The sequence below is a fragment of the Podarcis cretensis genome (genome assembly GCF_951804945.1).
Source record: "Podarcis cretensis genome assembly, chromosome: 13".
NCBI classification, from domain to species: Eukaryota; Metazoa; Chordata; class Lepidosauria; order Squamata; family Lacertidae; genus Podarcis; species Podarcis cretensis.
Window position 1 is genome coordinate 41969121 of NC_137182.1, and position 17658 is coordinate 41986778.

Genomic DNA, 17658 nt, shown 5'->3' on the forward strand with positions numbered 1-17658 from the left:
CAACTTGCCAGGCAAATGCTCCCACAGGAAACAAAAATCCCTGCATATAGAAGGCCAGGCTGAAGGCTAGGTTGGGAAATCCCTTTCTGTCTTAGCTTTCAACCTGCAGGGTTATGTTCTTGTATATATGTTATTTTGGGGAAAAGAATATTTACACATTTCTGCCTTCTGAAATAGTACATATATGGTGCTGAAGAGCAGCTTGAAATAAATGTTGCACACTTCCTTAGAAGAACAAAACACACACATATATACAAACGAAGAAAATTAAAAATGGCCAATTGTGGCTCACAATCTATAGTTCCCATAAAGTTAACTTGGACAACTTTTGCTTTTTTTCCCATTAAAAAAATTTAATTTTCATTTTAAAAATATACAGAATAAAAAGTGCCAGAAATTGGTCTCCCTTGCTCCACCAAGGAGAGAGCAGAACAGAAATACATGGTCAAGTGCAGACTGAGACATACAGTGTGTTCTGTCCCCATGTGTGAAACCCCCCCCCCCCAGCCTCATGTGGCTAAGTATGCAAATTAAACAATTGCTCCTTATAGGGAAAACGATGCTTAAAAGCCAAGGCAATGTCTGTCTCGAGGCATACAAGCTACTGAACTGGTGTGGCTCATAGTAAGCTTTTAACACCGGCCATGGTTATTGGGACTCCAATTCCCATCATTTCCTGACCATTAGGTGTGTTGGCTGGGGCTGATGGGAGCTGGAGTCTAAGAAAGAGGGTACCGCATTGGCCAGCCAGGGTTTATACAGTCTGTCCATCCCCCCAAATAGCCTATTATTAACACTCGTTACTGTGCTGAATATTAGGCATTTCTGATTAGGCAAGTCTCTCCAGACATGTAGTAATATTGGCATGTGTTTTAATCTTGCTTTTTAGCTTCCTGTTAATTGCTTATTATTTCTGAATGCTTTAATAGTCGTTTTTAACCGCTGTTCACTAATAATGTTTTATTCTTTCTTGCAAACTGCTTTGAGGTCTTATTACAGTCAAGCGGTGTATAAGCCTTGTAAAATAAATACATAAATAAAATAAACATTGTGCGCCAGGAAATGATCAGCAACATCCTGGACTGCCATCAGTCCTTTTCTCCTTTGCTAAATCATCAGCGACAAGCTCACTAGAAATGCGAATCGGCTTTTAACTAGGGATTTGTGCCCCCACCCTCGCACCCAAAAGGCATTTTATTAAGCAAATAAAACATCTGCAACGGTGAGTAGAGAACACAGGAGGAAAGGGTGTTTAAAAAAGTCCTCCTTTGCCCATTCAAAGACTCTGGACTCTCCCCTACTCACAAAAGCTACTTTTCCTGTAGGTCCCTGTATCTCTCTTTAAGTCATTGTGAGGGGAGGGGAGCAGATGGCAGGAAGACTGATTTTGAGCAGATGAACATGCAAGGAGGAAACAGCAGTTCCTTAGCTCAACCAGAAGCGACTTGCAGCTGCTTTACTTCCTTGTTTGTTTTTAAGAACGCATATCAGGCGATGTCTCACTTTAAATATCCCGCCTATAAAAACAAGTTGCGTCCTAATCTAGTGCAGGGTTATCAGACCTCATTGGGCCTGGGATTATTAAGAAAATGTCATGGGTGCCAAATACACACACACATACACACCCATTTCACAGATAAAAAAATCAGAAATCTGATCTGGTGATCAGAAATACACACACACACACACACACACACGGAAACAACAGGGAAAACACTGACCTCCCCTCATACACACGACAAATAAAACAGATTTGAAAAATGGCACCCCCACAACCAAATAGCAACAAAAAAGGCCTCCCCAAAATCCTCATTTTAAAAACTGGGAAAGGCAGATCTTGGGCAAAGGGGGTGTATGAGGGCACCGCGTTGGAGACCTAACCTCTAGCCTGGTCCAGCAAAGAGAACTCTAGGCAGATGTGGGCCAACTCAGGGGCTGCCACCAAGTTTTTCAAAATTTGCTGGGGAAAGTTGCAAAGCTGGGCCAAGTTTGCCCCCTGCTCCTGACACTGGGGTCACCAAAGTCAGGTTTTAACTACCACCCCAAATTATAATAGCAGGCCTCTGAAGATCGCAGGCTAGGCTGGGTGGAGCAGGATGTCGGTGGGAACAGGAGATTGCTCAACACCTTGGCCACAAGCTCCCATCACAAGGATTCAGATAACTTTGTGATTCTGGGCCACATAAATAATTTGCTGTGGGGGTCTCGTGATGAACAGGTCACACACAAAGCACTGATCTGTCTGCTTGTACGCAAGGGGTGTTTTGTAGGAACAGAACGGCTAACCCCCCCCAAAAAAAAAGCAGAAAAAAGAACACCAGCAGCTGTGGGTGGTTCAGCTTCAGATATTCCTTCAAGTCATCCGCTTCCTCCTTGTCCAACAAAAATATACCATTTCCCTTCAAGCCCAGCAGCTGAGGATGAACTGTCCTTCTATAGAGAAAAAGAACCGCGGTGTCTTCAACACCACCCAAGGGAATGAGTCATCTTGAAAACATTCCCTTGCTCGATATCTGGAAAGACAGGGTTTCTCTAGAAACTGCTGCCTGGGACCAGGAACAGAGTGTGCATTTATGTGTGGGGAGTGTGTGTGTTTCTCTTTCAGGTGCACACAAAACACACACCACTCTGCTAAAACTTCCCACATCCTTTCTCTGACCTTAGGAGCCCTCACTGCTGCCATTAGGTTGCACCCCCCACCTAGCTTTCTTGCCAGCACTGGGAGGAAGGGAAGATGTTGCCGTTGCTTAGCAACCCTCACTTCCAGAGCTGGTCCAGCCCTTGGCCAGCCAGTTCAGAGGCACAAAGCCTGTGGTGGTGCTGATGGAAAACAACAGGATGGCTAGCAGTGGCAACCAACAGTCCGGCCAGGGCTGGAAAATGTGTGACTGTCCCAACTCTTATCAGGACTGCCAGCCAGCATGGCCAACAGAGATTGGTTCCTTAAGTTTAGAGGACTTATAGGGAATATAAGCAACTAGTGGGCTAAAATAATTTCGCTGTTTCTGCAGTTGCATTCCCATCTAGCCAACTTTCTGGGGCCTACATGGTAGTGGTACGTGGGGCAAAAGTGGACAGACTGTGAATTTCTACTTTCACAAAGTAGGCCGATGCCTGTCCATGCACTCACATTAAGCCCTCACTGCCCAGGAAAGGAAGAATCGTCGTCAGATTTCAAGGGCACATTCCAGCCAGGCAAAAACACTCAAGGAAGACGGGAAGCAGGACCAATGAGGAATGTGGTCTGGGAACAGGGGGAGTGGCCTACAGAGAGCCCCCCAGGGGCCGGAAAGAGAGGCCTGGACTTGAACCCAGGGCCAGAGGTTCTCCATCCCTGCCATAGAGGTATTCCTCCTGGAGTGAGGAGGAAGACAAATGGCAAGGCAGGTTGACTCATTCACACCCGCCTACCCATTTTTTTAAAAATCCCAGCTCGTTTGAGTAACACCTTTCTCTCTCTCTGGTTTTGAGGGGGACTGCAAGAGGGAACAAAGCCACAAGAAAACAAACTGCAACCAAATAAGCAAAGCCGCCACCATTCTCCCAGGGGGGAAGTGCCGTCTCTTTACTCAAAGGCCACGTTCGGTAAACATTTCAATGCATCCCGGAAACTCCTTCGGGCAGAGGGAATTTGGGCAGGGAATTCAAGTTTGCGGCTCCTTTTCCATTTCAAGAAATCCTTCTGCGTTCCTTTTTATTTTTTCCGGGGGACACAAAATAATTTTGTTATAAAGATTGCGGGCGGAACGAACACCTTCCAAAAAAGCAAAAAAAATAAAAATAGAAAGAGGAGAGGTCACAGCCACTTTTGATAAAGTTCCAGCGACTTCGCAGTCCCCACAACCAAGCCGGTAATCAGGGCGTCTGCAAGGCAGTCCCTCCTCTCCTGGAAATAACAACCGTCCCGGGAGCCGTGGGCCAGGCCAACAAGCTTCACACCACCTGCAGCGCCGTGGCTTCTCCATCGAGCTGGTACTTGATCTGGTTGAGTTCCTCCAGCTCCTGCTGGTGCCGGTCCGTTTTGTGTCCCACTAGCGAGCGGTAGAAATGCAAAGCGAAGATGATGAAGACCACGCCCACCGGGACCATAATGATGGTGGAAGCCATGGCGGCGTTCCACCCGGAGTTGTCCGGAGAGGCCGAAGTCGGGGCCGGGGCGGTGGCGTTGCCGCCGGGAGGGGCCGGCGCGGGGACGCAGCACTTCCGAGCGGAGGCGGCGCTTCCGACGGGCAGGAACTTGACCCAGCAAATCAGCACCACCTCGGTGAGGAAGAGGAAGATCCCCAGGGCTGTGGAGAAGCCCCAGGCCAGCTCGATGTAGCGGTGCATGCGCTCGTGGGGGGACTCGTTGACCGAGTTGAGGTTGTGGATATTGCTGACAGCCTCGATGTTGGGCAGGATACAGGTGCTGACCATGAGGGCGAAGAGGTGGACAGCCACCAGCACCGTCGTGCAGGCGCTGAACGCCACCAGCAGCTCCCGGGGGTAGTCGTAATCCTCCAGTTGCACCTCGACCATGGCGACCTGGGGGGAGAAAGGACACACACACATGCAGAATTAGGATCCGATACCAAATAGGCTAGTGCCAATGGCAGTCACGCTCAGAGCAGTGTTAGAAACTCAGATATATAAGCTAATTGCCATGTGGCACCTTCAAAAACACTTCCACTGAAGGAGGACGTCCGTAGCTTGGAGGTAGCTTGGATGTTTTGCAGCCGCTTGAGGCTCAGGTGGCCTCAGTGGCCCTGAGTGCCTTCCATCAGCTTTGGCAGGTGGCCCAGCTACGCCCCTATCTGGACAGGGATAGCCTAACTACCATTGTCTATGCTTTGTTATCCTCAAGGTTATACGTGGGGCTGCCTTGAAGATGGTTTGGGAACTTCAACTAGTGCAGAATTCAGAGGCCAGGTTGCTCACCGGAGCAAGACGGTTTGAGCATATTACACCGATCCCGGTCCGACTGCACTGGCTACCAATTAGTTTCCGGGCCCAATTTAAAGTGCTGGTTTTGTCCTATAAAGCCTGAAATGGCTCAGGACCGCAATACCTCAAGGACCGCATCTTTCCATATGGACCTAACCAGACTCTGAGACCACCTTCTGAGGCCCTCCTTTGTGTGCCTCCTCCTTGAGAGGTGCGGAGGGGGGCAACACAAGAACAGGCCTTCTCTGAAGTGGCTCCCAGTCTCTTCCAAGGAGAGTTCGCCTAGCACCTTCATTACACACCTTTAGGCCACAGGCAAAAATGTTCCTTTTTAACCAGGCCTTTGGTTGACCTATACCCTTTTGTGGGGGGTGTTAGTGCATTATTGTTTTTATTTTGATTTTATATATTGTGATCTTTTCTGTGAACCACACAGAGACCTCCAGGTATAGGGTGTTATATACATTCAGAAGAAGAAGAAAAAGAAGTTGCTGTTATCACAACTGGGGCTGATGGGAGTCGGAGAGCCCCACGTTGGCTACCCCTGGGCTAAGCAGTCTGCATGTTGGCTTAGGTCATGGGTAGGCAAACTAAGGCCCGGGGGCCAGATCTGGCCCAATTACCTTCTCAATCCAGCCCACGGACGGTCCAGAAATCAGCGTGTTTTTACATGAGTAGAATGTGTCCTGTTATTTAAAATGCATCTCTGGGTTATTTGTGGGGCATGGGAATTCGTTAATTTTTTCCCCTTCAAAATATAGTCCGGCCCCCCACAAGGTCTGAGGGACAGTGGACCGGCCCCCTGCTGAAAAAGTTTGCTGACCCCTGGCTTAGGCCCAGAAAGACCCGGCAGGTTTGCTCAGAAATTAAGCCCTGCTGAGTTCAAAGGGACTTGGTCTTGTGTTTAGGAAGGCAGCCTGAGTTTCTTTGGGACGAGGGAGCATCTAAGCTGCAGCATCTTCGTATGTTAGTTTATTAGTTACCAAAATAAAACAGAGCACGAGTGAAGAGGAACAGGCACTCCTAAAGCACGCAGCAAATCCAGCCACTCCTGTGTCACGTTCTGAGAGGAATTTGCAACGCACCCCACCCAGAGGCTGCACCCCGCTTTCCAGTTAACCCCTGAAATAAACTCTCCGCTTTCTACCAATCTGTCTGCGGTTTCCACACACTTACTGGTTGCCCAGTCCAGAAACAGCCAGAGTCATGGCAGGGACATAAAGGGTCGTTTGTCAACTTGAGGCAAGAACCACAGCTAAAATATGTGCCGCTATAGTGTTTCTGTGCATGTACAAAGCACTTCCAAAGAGATAGCTGAGTAATTCTCAGAACCACAGCCTCCGAATTCCAGCATGATTATCCCAATGTGGGAAGACAGGCCAAGGAGTTGTGGCCCCACAATCAGTGCCTCTAGTTTTCAACTGAACGTGGCTGTTTGGGGCAGTGACTTGATATGGGACTAATATGGCTTGCCCCACAGATATCTGGGGAGCGGGTGGAGCAGCTCCTCCAATATCTCTGCAGCTCCCTCATGCTGCTTTCATAGAGAGCCAGTGTGGTGTAGCAGCTGAACTAGGGACTAGGATCTGGGAGACCAGAATTCAAATCCCCACATAGCTCATTGGGTAGGCATGTTGGCAGCTCTCCCTCACGGGAGCGTTGTGAGGAAACAAAGAAGTGGCTTGAAGAAGGGCCACCTACACTGCCTTGAGCTTCTCGGAGTAAAGGCAGAAAACAACCGGAAAATGAGGGTTCGGCACAATCTGCCTTTGGTGCCATTCCCCACGGCAACACACACACAATTCAGCGGCTGAGGCAGAGACCCATCATAGCTGCCCTTAGAAGCGGCATTCCTGCTAAACTCCAACTTGGCAGTGGGACCCTTTGCAGGGATGGCCGGGGGGGGGGGGGAGAGTGTCCCATATTCCCATTTGTTCACAGTTCCAGCTCTGGCTAGGATCCCAGGGCCTTGGCAGTTTCCCCAGAGAATGGGGATTGGTTTGGGGGGCAGAGGAAAGAGAGAGGGAGGGAATGGCAGAGGAAGGAAGGATTTAACCCACAGCCAGAGAGGTTTCCACAGCCTGGGAAGCAAAGGAGGAGCAAGAGGTGTAAGGAGCCCCCCCCCCCCAGATATGGGGGAACCCCTCCAAACAAACTGAAGCGTGGCCTTAATAAACCTCCCCAAAGTAACCCCAAGAGGGGCTGCTGCGTCACCGCAAACTAACCCCCTCCAACCTCGAAGCCCTGAGTCAAGTTACGTTGAAAGGGAGGTGGTGGCGGCCGAGGGCTTATTTTCAGAAAGTGGGCCACATTAAACCGAGTGATGACAGCTGGCTGGCAAGGGCCCTACGAGGCAGCACGTGCCACAGACTCAGCTGGAGGTGACAGGGAATGAATGGGAGGAATTGGAAAGTCAGGGGGGAAGGGATGGGGGACCCACAGCCAGGGTTCAAACACCTCCCCCCCAATTGCAGTCTGCTACTGCAAGGCCTGGCCCTCCAACGACCAGGCTCTATTTCTCTATTTTCTTCTCAAACATCCTGGCCCCCAAAAAGCTGCAGTGACTCAAGAGCATGTGCAGAGCATGAATTTTATTTCTGCGGCAGTGGTTCTCATTCCCTCTCCCCTCTGGGCCACATTCGGAATAAAAAGAGGCTGACACTGCCCTGATTTTTTTATTAATAAGAAAGGTATTGGAAAACAAAAAGAAGCAACTCCTAGCAGTGCTTGGACTCAACAGAGAACACAACTACTTTATAATATGATCATAAAGTATAAAACGAGGCTGCTACATAAGAACATGAATCACTGCCAAAATATAATTATGAACGAGCCTCTTACATAGGTACTTTAAGTATGTATACAAGCTCAGTGAGAGGTGTGAGCTTGCTTTTGCCGGGTAATCTCATTTATATTAGGTCTAATATGAGACTCCCATTCTCATTTCCTCATCAACACAAAGAAGCCTTTCTCCTTTCTGATCTTTCATATTTGTCAGACTTGAAAATCCCTGTTCACAGCAATATGCAGCGGAGAACTGTGGAAGAATAGCCAATTGCTCTTGAAGAGGTGCGTGGGTAGTTTCTGGTTGTACAGTCGTACCTTGGAAGTCAAACGGAATCCATTCCAGAAATCCGTTCGACTTCCAAAACGTTCGAAAACCAAATCGTGGCTTCTGATTGGCTGCAGGAAGCTCCTGCAGCCAATCAGAAGCCATCGAAGTCCCGTCAGACGTTCGTTTTCCAAAAGAACGTGCACAAACTGGAACAATCACTTCCCGGTTTGCGGCATTTGGGAGCCAAAATATCCAAGTTCCAGGGAGTTCGGGATCCAAGGTACGACTGTATATCCCCCCCCCCCGCAATATATATATATATATATATATATATATATATATATATATATTGATACTATACTGCACTGAAATGTTTCTTGGATTGTCCTTGAATCTTCCCCCCGCACTTGCTACCCTCCCCTTTGAGAACCACTGACTAAGGAAAGGGAGTCTCATCTAAACGCCTCTCCACACCCACTGGAAACTCATTACGATGTTTTAATAATTGAATATTAACAGCTGTGCAAACCTGAGAAAACCCCGATAGCTGCTTGTTAGCTTCGGGGGCAGGACTACACGCTAGGTGGCAGCAGCTGTAGCCTACTCAACCTTGGACCCTAACAAGTGCCTCTGAGCATATGCAGAGTGCCTCCCACGTGCAGAGTGAGGAAGACGGACAGGAGAGGTATGGCTAAGGGATAGCCAACATGGCAACCTCCAGATGTCATTGGGCCCTCGCCCAACTCCCATCCGTACAAAGTCGGGGGGTGATGGGTATTGTAATCCAACTCCATGGGCTACCCCTGCCCTAAGCCCAGAAGAAAGCTATGGCTGGATCTGCAGCAAATGTTGTACATTGCTTGGAGGGGAGGAAAGGAGGCTCCCTCACGCAGCTCCCTGCTCTAACCACTACACCACACTCCTGCTGCCCTTTGGCTCCCAGGATTTCCTGCTTTAAGAGTGATCCAAATGACAAAGCTCATGGCCAGAGTTCCCCACACCCGCTCCGAGCCTCGTTGGGAGGTCCCTTTTGAGAGCGACTGGCCGAGAAACCCAGAATACCGGCTCAGTCAGGCACACAGGGTCACTGAGGGATTTTGACCAAGCGTTCAACTCTTGGCTCCTGCAGCCCAGCGAGGGCCTCCTGCCAGCAGCCGCCCTGTTCACAAGCTCTAGGAAACTCAGAAGCAAAAAAGCCAAGAGCCCCCAATGCCCATTTGCCTTGCTATCATTCCTGGGAAGCCAAAGCCAAAAGTGTTTGTGCACCTCTGAGGCAAATTATGTGTGCAAGGCACACTCACCAGGGTCATACATCGTCTCCCAAGCAAGACTAGGCTAGAAGCCCCTCAAATTGCTTCAAAAAATGAGAGGTGCAGGCCACAGGCATGCCCGGAAGTATGTGGGAAGTCGGTTCTGCCATGACCCACAATTTCCAGGTGACCTTAAACTGGCGATTCAGCCCCCTATGGGAGAAAGTCCCCGTTCATAAACAAAGCAGGACAGAAGAAGCTCTGGGCAGGTGGTGAGGGACTGTGGCAGCTTGCCTAAGTAGAGGCGAGATTCGAACTCAAGACTTCTCCACCTCAAAGCCCAGGCATCTTAGCCACCAGCCTTCCATTTCCAATCTGCCCACCCCACGCCGCCACCCCCAAACCAAATGGCGCTCCCGTCAGAGAAGAGCCTTCTTTGCGTTGCGTTTCACAAGCTCCCCCACCCCAAAAAACTGGTCCTGAAATAGGCCTTGCAGCCGGTCTCCGTTCTCAGATCCTCCCTTCCCTGACTAAGCTCCCCCTGTTGCTTTGGTTACAAGCAAATGAGATCACGCCGTGCGGAATGCAGTCTTGCCTTGGGACCTGGCTGGCCAAAGAGGCAGGGAATCTAAATGCGCCAGGCCTGCGCTGCGCATTGTCCCTTTCAAGCCCACCCTCCTTTCAAGGGAACCTGGGCCGGCTCGGGTACGCAGGCCCCACGCCCCTGCTGCTATACTCCTGCGACAACCCTGCGAGGTGGGCTGGGCCTGGAACGACCATCTGGAGGTCAGCTTTGCGCCTAAGTGGGGGTTAGAAAAGTCCAAAACTCCGCAGTTTATAAAGTCCGGCACCTTAACACAGGTAGAGAAAGCGACGGCAGTGCACCTTTTAAAACGGGCCAGTTTGGGGCCAGGGCAAAGGACAACGAGTGAGGGCAACCACAATAGGAAGGAACAGATGGAGGAGACATGGGAGCAGCCTTCACATCTATGCTTGCAATGGGAAAATAAACCCCATGGGACTCAGGATTGTATTTCCAAGTAGACACGCCTAGGATCTGGCTGCGTTAAAAATCCATGCAGCCAATTTCGCCGTGGGCATCAGTTAACTACCTCAGTTCAAGCCATCTGTGGAATATGCCCATTCATTCAGGGAAAATATGGGGGTCAAATTACAGCCATATAGCGAAGCAGTAGGACTGCAGCTCAGTGGTAGAGCATGCAAGGAGGCACTGGGTTCAATCCCTGGCTCCTCCAGACAGGACTGGGGAAAACGTCAGCCAGAATCTCTGGAGAGAAGCTGCCAGTCAGTGTAGACAGCACTGAGGCAGATGGGCCGGCATAAGGAAGCTCCCTGGAGATGCTGGAGGTTCTGCTTGCAGAGCAAGAGGCTCTGCCCCTCAACCACAGCTTCTTCCCCCGCCCCCAAAGCAAGACTTTCTTGGGGTTATTTACACAGTTACCATCATGCTGCCCTGCCCCCTCTCAGGGTTGTTGTAAAGGAGAAAGTACACACGATGTGCTCCGTACGTGCAATAGCCTTATACCTGAAGGAGCGTCTCCACCCCCATCATTCTGCCCGGACACTGAGGTCTAGTGCAGAGGGCCTTCTGGCGGTTCCCTAGCTGCAAGAAGCCAAGTTACAGGGAACCAGTCAGAGGGCCTTCTCGCTAGTGGCACCCGCCCTGTGGAACGCCCTCCACCAGATGTCAAAGAGAAGAACAACTACCAGACTTTTAGAAGACATCAGAAGGCAGCCCTGTTTAGGGAAACTTTTAATTTTTGACGGCCTATTGTATTTTAATATTTTGTTGGAAGCTGCCCAGAGTGGCTGGGAAAACCCAGCCAGATGGGCAGGGTATAAATTATTAATTTTAATTTTTAGTTAATATTAAATAACAACAACAACAACAACAACAACAACAACAACAAATGAAAAAGGCAAGATATAGGGAACGCTGCTGGGGGGGAAAGTATTTGGCGATGGTTGCTAGGACTGATGGTCACGCAGGGACCCGGGTTCAAAACGGAAGGACAAGGAATGAATAAACACACGCCCTCAAGCACAGATACATATGCAAGCATTTTGTGCATTGATGTGCTAGTGACGATTTCTTTAAAAGGAGGTAGTTGGTCTCTCCTTTTTTTTTGTTTTTCTTTTTGCAGATGCTGCTGGGTTTTGAATTGCAAACAGGAGCCTACAGGATATAGGGTGTGGCGTTCTTCAAAGAAAGTTTACCTAAGGTGGGAGAAGGCCAGAATCTGCTGGATGGGATGGGATGGGCGGCCCGGGATCACAGGAAGAAAAGAAAGCAGAGGAAAATCGTCCGGAGCCCAGAACTAAAGGCTGGGTCCATGCAAGAACCGCTAATGCCAACAGCATGGTTTTAAGAGAGGAAACTTCAATCAGATACAGCGCATGTGTGTGTAATCATCCCCATTTCACCACCATCCTGTTTTCAGTCCTTCTATTTCTGATGTTCAGGCTGTGTGTGTCATTGCTTCTCCACCCACGCACAAGAGCGAGACATCAGCAGCTTTCTAAGAAAATCAGTTGGGATGGGGACTTTGAGAGGGTGAACGCTGTGAGGGCTGACCATGCCAAGTAGACGCAGAATGCTAACTGTCTGCGAGTGGCTTTGGATCAGAAGCACTTCATGCTGCAACATTTTGTTGTAAGTCCCCAACTATACAGACTGTATTTACAACTATTGAAAAATGGCGGCATCTTAAGCAAAGCACTTCCAGTCCTAGGTAGAATGCCTTTCTCTCACCCTGCAAAATACCTCAAGGCAACACGTCCATGAGCATGTGCAGAGTGCCTTTCCTTTGGAAAAGGAGTTTAAGAAGGTTGTTGTTGCATTTTCCCCCCTAAGGGACCTAAAAACACATTGCTTCTAAGTATACGCACATTGTAATTCCCTTCTGACCAGAAGCAATTATTTTCGTAAGGGCAGCATATCAATGAAAAGAGGATCTTTAAACTGCATGCTGTTTTTGTTTTTTAAACACAAACAAACACTAAATACACACACACAATATTTTGTCCAACTTTGCATCCTTCTTTCTGGTAAAACCAGAAAGTTAAACTCTATCCAAATGGTGGTGCCGTTTTGCTCACTTTCCACATGGCTGAGTCCTTTCGTATGCCTCACTTACGAAACACCCCAAAGTGGAAGTCTAAACTGCATTTGAGATGCTTAATTCCAGGAGAATCCATGTGAAAGGGAGAAAAGGGGAAACAAACGAGAGTTCTGGGTCACCAGAAAGTAAAAAAAAAAAAGTCTGCAAGTGTTTGGGTTGCAAAGAGCAGCCTGAACTTGCACATTTTAAAACCAGAGGCAACAAATTACCGTACATGGGCATCTTCCTTAGAGATGTCCCTCCGCCCCCGAATAGTTGTCCATCTGCATAATTTCATTTTAATTTCCTGTCCCATTTCCCTATCCCACCAACCTTGCCTGCCTCTTTTCTAGGTGCTTTTGGCGATCAACAGGCTGAAATATTGGCCAAGGCACTCATTTGCCTGTAAGCAAATATCCCCAGGCTGTCTTCATCCAGTTGTGCATTTCTCGTATCTGAGAGTTGTGTCTGGAATTAGTAAGACATTTGTTACACACTCAGTGTGTCTCTTAAGAAGCTTTTAAGCAATCCTGTTCTCAGTTAAACATATATATATATATATTATTCTGATGGTGGCGGGAGGGGAGCAGGGGCAAGGTTAAAAAAAATCAAAGAAGGGTGCTTTGAGAAAATGCAATGCACAGCACTCCACACTCCCAATTCACTGAATTCACTGTGTATGCTCATTTGGAGCCAATCTGTAGGTGCTTATAAATAATAAAAACAAGAAGGGCTGTATAAGGACCATTAGGAATTGCAGAGCAGGTTTTGAACCCAGCACTGCATCTAATTTTTGAGGCACTGGCAATGTGGACTGGCAAGCGGGCTATGGGCCCAAGACAGTTTGATGTAGGGTGGCACCCACACACAGATTCAGGCACACAGCTGGTCAGGCTTGTCGTCGGAGACAGAAAAGCCCACAAGTGGTTCTCTTCTTTCCTGGCTGCAAAATACAATAACAAGAAACCTTCCACAGAATCCCAAAATCAGCCGCTTCACTCTGCCTAATGGTAGGGCCGGCCTGACAATTGGAGTCATGTCTCCTGCTTGTGGGTTTCACATAGGCAATGTCTGGTTGGCCACTGTGTGAACAGGATGCTGGATTTAGATGGGCCTCTGGCCTGATCCTGCCGCAGGGCTCTTCTTAGGAGAGCAGGGTTCAATTCCCCTCTCAGTCCTGCAGGGTGACTCTGAGCCAGTCACTCTCTCGAAGCCTAAACCACCTCACAGGGTTGTTGTGAACATAAGGAAGGAAGGAAAACCCTGAATCCTAACCCAGGCTGTTGGAAGAAAATGTGGGATGTGTATTTTATTTTATTTTTTAAGAACAGTGGTACCTCGGGTTTCGAACATAATCCGTTCCGGAAGACCATTCGAGTTCCAAAATGTTCGTCAATGGAGACATTCGAAAACCGAGCTACCACTGTAATGGGAATTATTTTACACAATATGCTGGGGTCAAAGGTGGCAATTCTAAGCATTCAGTGAAATGCAGGGGAGCCATAATTTTGTGGTTAACTTGGATTGAGGGGTTCTCCGTGCATGCTCAGACACCCTCTCTACTTCTGATGTGTGGCAGAATCCCTGGCGTTCTGAGGTTAAGCCCTACGAGCAAAGAGAGTTGTGGAGAAGAACTGAGAGAGGGAGGTTTGAGATGGCTCCAAAATGCAAAGTCACATGACAAGGAACATAAATCTAAGTCCAGAGAGTATTTTCAAACTACGTGGGAAAGACAGATCCCTTTCCAAGACACCCAGGATCTGAATTCCAGTCACATTACAGCACACACCAACTTCTTAAGCACTTCAAAAGACAGCCTTATTGCGGCATAAGATTTTGTGGACACAATCAGATACACTTAGGGCCCCTTCGAACATTCAGGGTGCATTTCAGGACGGACATACTGCTTCGAGTCTGGAAATGTCCCACAACTTCCTGATAGAATCCTGTATTTTCTTTCTTTTTTTTCTTTCTAAAAATGTTCTGGGGTGGATTTTTTGTACTATAGCATCAGAATGCACCTCCAGATGGCAATAATGAAGCAGGAAGAAGCGTGGGCATTAGAGTTTAAACCCATCACTAATGTGCCATCATTGCATCCATGGCATATTTGCACTTGCAAAACCAAAAACCAAAAAAACCAACCCAATATTTGGAGGGACTACTGGTCCACAGAAACATGTGCCACAACAAAAGCTCTGGCCTTCAAAATGCCACAAGACTCTTTGGGGTTGTTTGCAGATCTGTTTGGAAGAAGAAGAGGCGGGAGGGATTTGAGGGCTCTCTCCAAATCAACATCCGTTCTCCAGCTGGTGGCTTAGTTTTTTAGCTCAGCGGCAAGTCAGCACTCCGGACTCTGTCTTCTCTTGCAAGGATCGGGCCCTGTTCCTACATGCTCACTGCAGCTGAACAACAGCCGCACAGAAGGGCCACTAGGCTGAAACCACCTCAAGCTGTCCACCCAATTTTGGAAAGGATAAGCGAGGATGAGAGAGAGAAAGAGGAATCTACCATAATGGGGGGACCACACCTAACTTCTCTGCTTAGGTGAGAACCAACCCACCAACTCCCATGCCAGTCCTCAAGTGTCCTGCATGGAACCGCTCTGGAAAGACCTGATCCTGTTTTACAAAGAGAGTAGATTTTGGTCAAAACTCCTGGGCTCTTTTCATAACGCTGGGAAGCACCTCACTCCTTGAACCACAAGCCAGGGAGTCAGACAGGAGATCAAAGTCTGCAATAGTTAGTGTACTAGGATTATCTGGGACAAGGGAAGCAATGGCCAGTGGTTAGTGCAGTGAGATGTCCAGGTTCTCCTTGGAGGAGAAAACCGTAAACAGGCTTAGCAGGGTGTGAAAAGGAAGCAGGGCCCTAACTTCTTTAGAAAGTGAGCACAGTGCCTAGTGGTTACATCCCAGGAACAAGAGCTGTTGCTTCTATGTTGTCTGGGCAATGTGAGGGATGCACCCAGTTAGGAAGCATTGTATGGCCAGGAGATCAGCAGGTCTGGGTTATTTCTTGGCTGGGGTGGGGTAGAGTGGAGAAGCACAGTTACAGCAGTTTCCCAAACCTGGGACTACAATTCCCATGATCCCTGACCACAGATCCTACTGACTAGGGATGGTGGGAGTCATAGTCTAAATAAAACACAGCCAAGTTTGGGGTTAGAATCACATCGGTGTAGAGTTGGAAGGGAACCCCGAGGGTCATCTAGTCCAACCCGCGCCAAGGAATGTCAGAGTAGCCTTCGCCAACCTGGCGCCCTCCATGCGCTCAGGACTGCGGCTCCCACCAGCCCTGGACGGGGCGGGCGCTGCGAGTCCAAAACCTCGTGTATGTAGGAGGAGGAGGAGGAGGACGCCCCGGGGGGCCTGGCGGAGGCTGGGCGGGAACCCCCCGGTCGGGCTCCATCCTTCCCAAACCGCGGGGTCTCTCCTTACCATGGCGAAGCCGGAGAGCAGCGCCGAGGTGCGGCTGGACGCCTTGAGCTTGGCCCGGCTGAGGTAGAGGCGGCGCCAGTTGAGCGCATGCAGCGAGTGCTGGTTGGCGCTCATGAGCTCCAGGTAGCTCCGACGGACGAACTCGCGGTACGTGGCCGAGACGCCCAGCGTCTCCGAGGCCTCGGGGTTCAACGGCTCCCGCTCGCCGTCCGCCCCGTCGCCGTCCGCCCCCTCGGAGCCGCCGGCCGCCTTCATCAGTCCCGGAGGAGGAGGGCAGCGGGGCCGGGCGCGGCGCGGAGGGACAAGCGGCAGCGGCAGCAGCAGCAGCAGCAGCAACGAAGGCCGAGGGGGCAGACGTTGGGGGGCTGGAAGGGGCGGGCAAACTCCGAGGGGCTGCGAGGAGGGAATAGAGGGGGGCGCAATAGGGATGGGGGGCGGAACCCCCGGAGGAGATGGGATAAGCGGGGAGGGAGCCGGGAGAAAGTAGCCGCCAGGTGTTTAGCCGGTCCTAGGTTGGAGGGGGCGCCCGGAGAGGAAAGTGTTGTGGGGGAGGCTCCCTCCACAAATTGGGGAGAGGGGGCAGCGGGAGCGCGGCGAGACCCGCGAAGATCAAAAGGAGGAGGCGGGGAGGAAGTGGGGTGGGTGGGAAGGAGGGCGGAAAAGAGGGGCGTCGAGGGGCGTCGGGGAGCAGAGGAGGGGAAGCCCCGTTGGCGGGAGAGCGCGCGGATCCGACGCCGCGCCGGGGCGAAGAAAGTTGCGCTTCGCTCGGGCGGCGGGGCTGGGCGAGAGAAGGCGGGCGGGAAGGAAGGAGGGAGGGAGAAAGGGAGGGAGAGAGGGCGGGGAGAGAGAGGGAGGGAGGCAGAAAGAGAAACAGAGGAGTTTGCTCTGGCCGCGGGCGGCGTTTAAAGGGGAAGTAGCGACGCGGCAAAGATCCGTTTCCTTTTCGCGAACGTGGCTCGATTTTACCCTCCCAACCGCCCTGCGAGGTAGGAGAACCGCAGCGAGACTCCGCATTGCGAAGCGGAGCCTGGTCTGCAGGAAGCGGGAGCGTCCGGGGCGGAGATGGCCACGGCGCAGGCCCTGTGCAGGATTACTCAGAAGTAAGGCCCTTGGAGTTTCGTGCAACTCGCTTCTCTGAAGGGGCAGGCGGGGAGTAAAAGGGATCCAGGGAACCTGCTCAAGCCGCGATCCACAGGCTGATAGTCCGCTCCCAAAGACCTTCCTGTTTTCTCAACATGTCTTTGGAGATCCGGCTGCGTCTGTATTGGAACTTAAAAATACCTTTAAAGATGTTTTATCACTTGTTGTTTGCCACCTTGGGCCCCTTTGGGAGGAAGGTTGCGATATGAACATAATAAACCAGGGAAAGAATGAAAGAAAAGAGTTTTCTGATTCAGAATATGAGAGTACAACCCTTGGCCGATTAATATTCTACTACAGCATTTTAAATGGGTTTGGGTGGGTTATTGTTTTGTTGTTTCTGTTTTAACTGTTCGTGCTTTTATCTTGTATTTTTTTATCTCGTGAACTGCCCTGAGATCTTTCTGTTAATCAGTTTCATTAAGAGTTTTCAACGTGCGATACAATAAAAACCAAACTAAATAAAATTAAAATTAAAAATACAGAAGAAGAAAAATTAATGAGGGAATGAGGAAAAAAAGACAGGAGAAAAAAAGAGAATAAAAAAGAGAGATAATATAATAAAGCACAAAGTTGTGTATCTCCATTGTATTTTAATTTTCAAGCCACGTGCAGAGAAGTGAATCTTGCCAAGAGCTTTGCTTCTTCATCTTCACACCCTGAGAAAACCCCCTCATACCCGCCCTGAGATCTTTTGATGAAGGACAGTATATAAATCTAACAAATAA

General features: G+C 49.7%; 1 protein-coding gene and 1 long non-coding RNA gene across 2 annotated transcripts; one reads left to right on the forward strand and one right to left on the reverse strand.

Annotated features, from left to right (window-relative positions):
* Positions 1-332: 332 nt before the first annotated feature.
* ORAI3 (ORAI calcium release-activated calcium modulator 3) lies at positions 333-16604 on the reverse strand. Its single transcript, XM_079950299.1, has 2 exons — positions 15791-16604; positions 333-4524 (listed from the first exon to the last, which is right to left on the reverse strand). Exons 1-2 carry the CDS (start codon positions 16043-16045, stop codon positions 3934-3936), a joined length of 846 nt encoding a protein of 281 aa, XP_079806425.1. The 5' UTR covers positions 16046-16604; the 3' UTR covers positions 333-3933.
* Positions 9498-12214, forward strand: LOC307201289. The gene is made up of 2 exons (XR_013832666.1): positions 9498-9984; positions 11394-12214. It is a non-coding gene; the product is annotated as an uncharacterized lncRNA (long non-coding RNA).
* Positions 16605-17658: the final 1054 nt, after the last annotated feature.

Bases quoted from the DNA above. Each gene is read 5' to 3' on its own strand.
- ORAI3 (XM_079950299.1), bottom strand. From the start codon at position 16,045: ATGAAGGCGGCCGGCGGCTCCGAGGGGGCGGACGGCGACGGGGCGGAC. The intron at 4,525-15,790 runs GTAAGGAGAGAC...TTCTCCCCCCAG, and splicing joins TGCTCTCCGGCTTCGCCATG to GTCGCCATGGTCGAGGTGCA.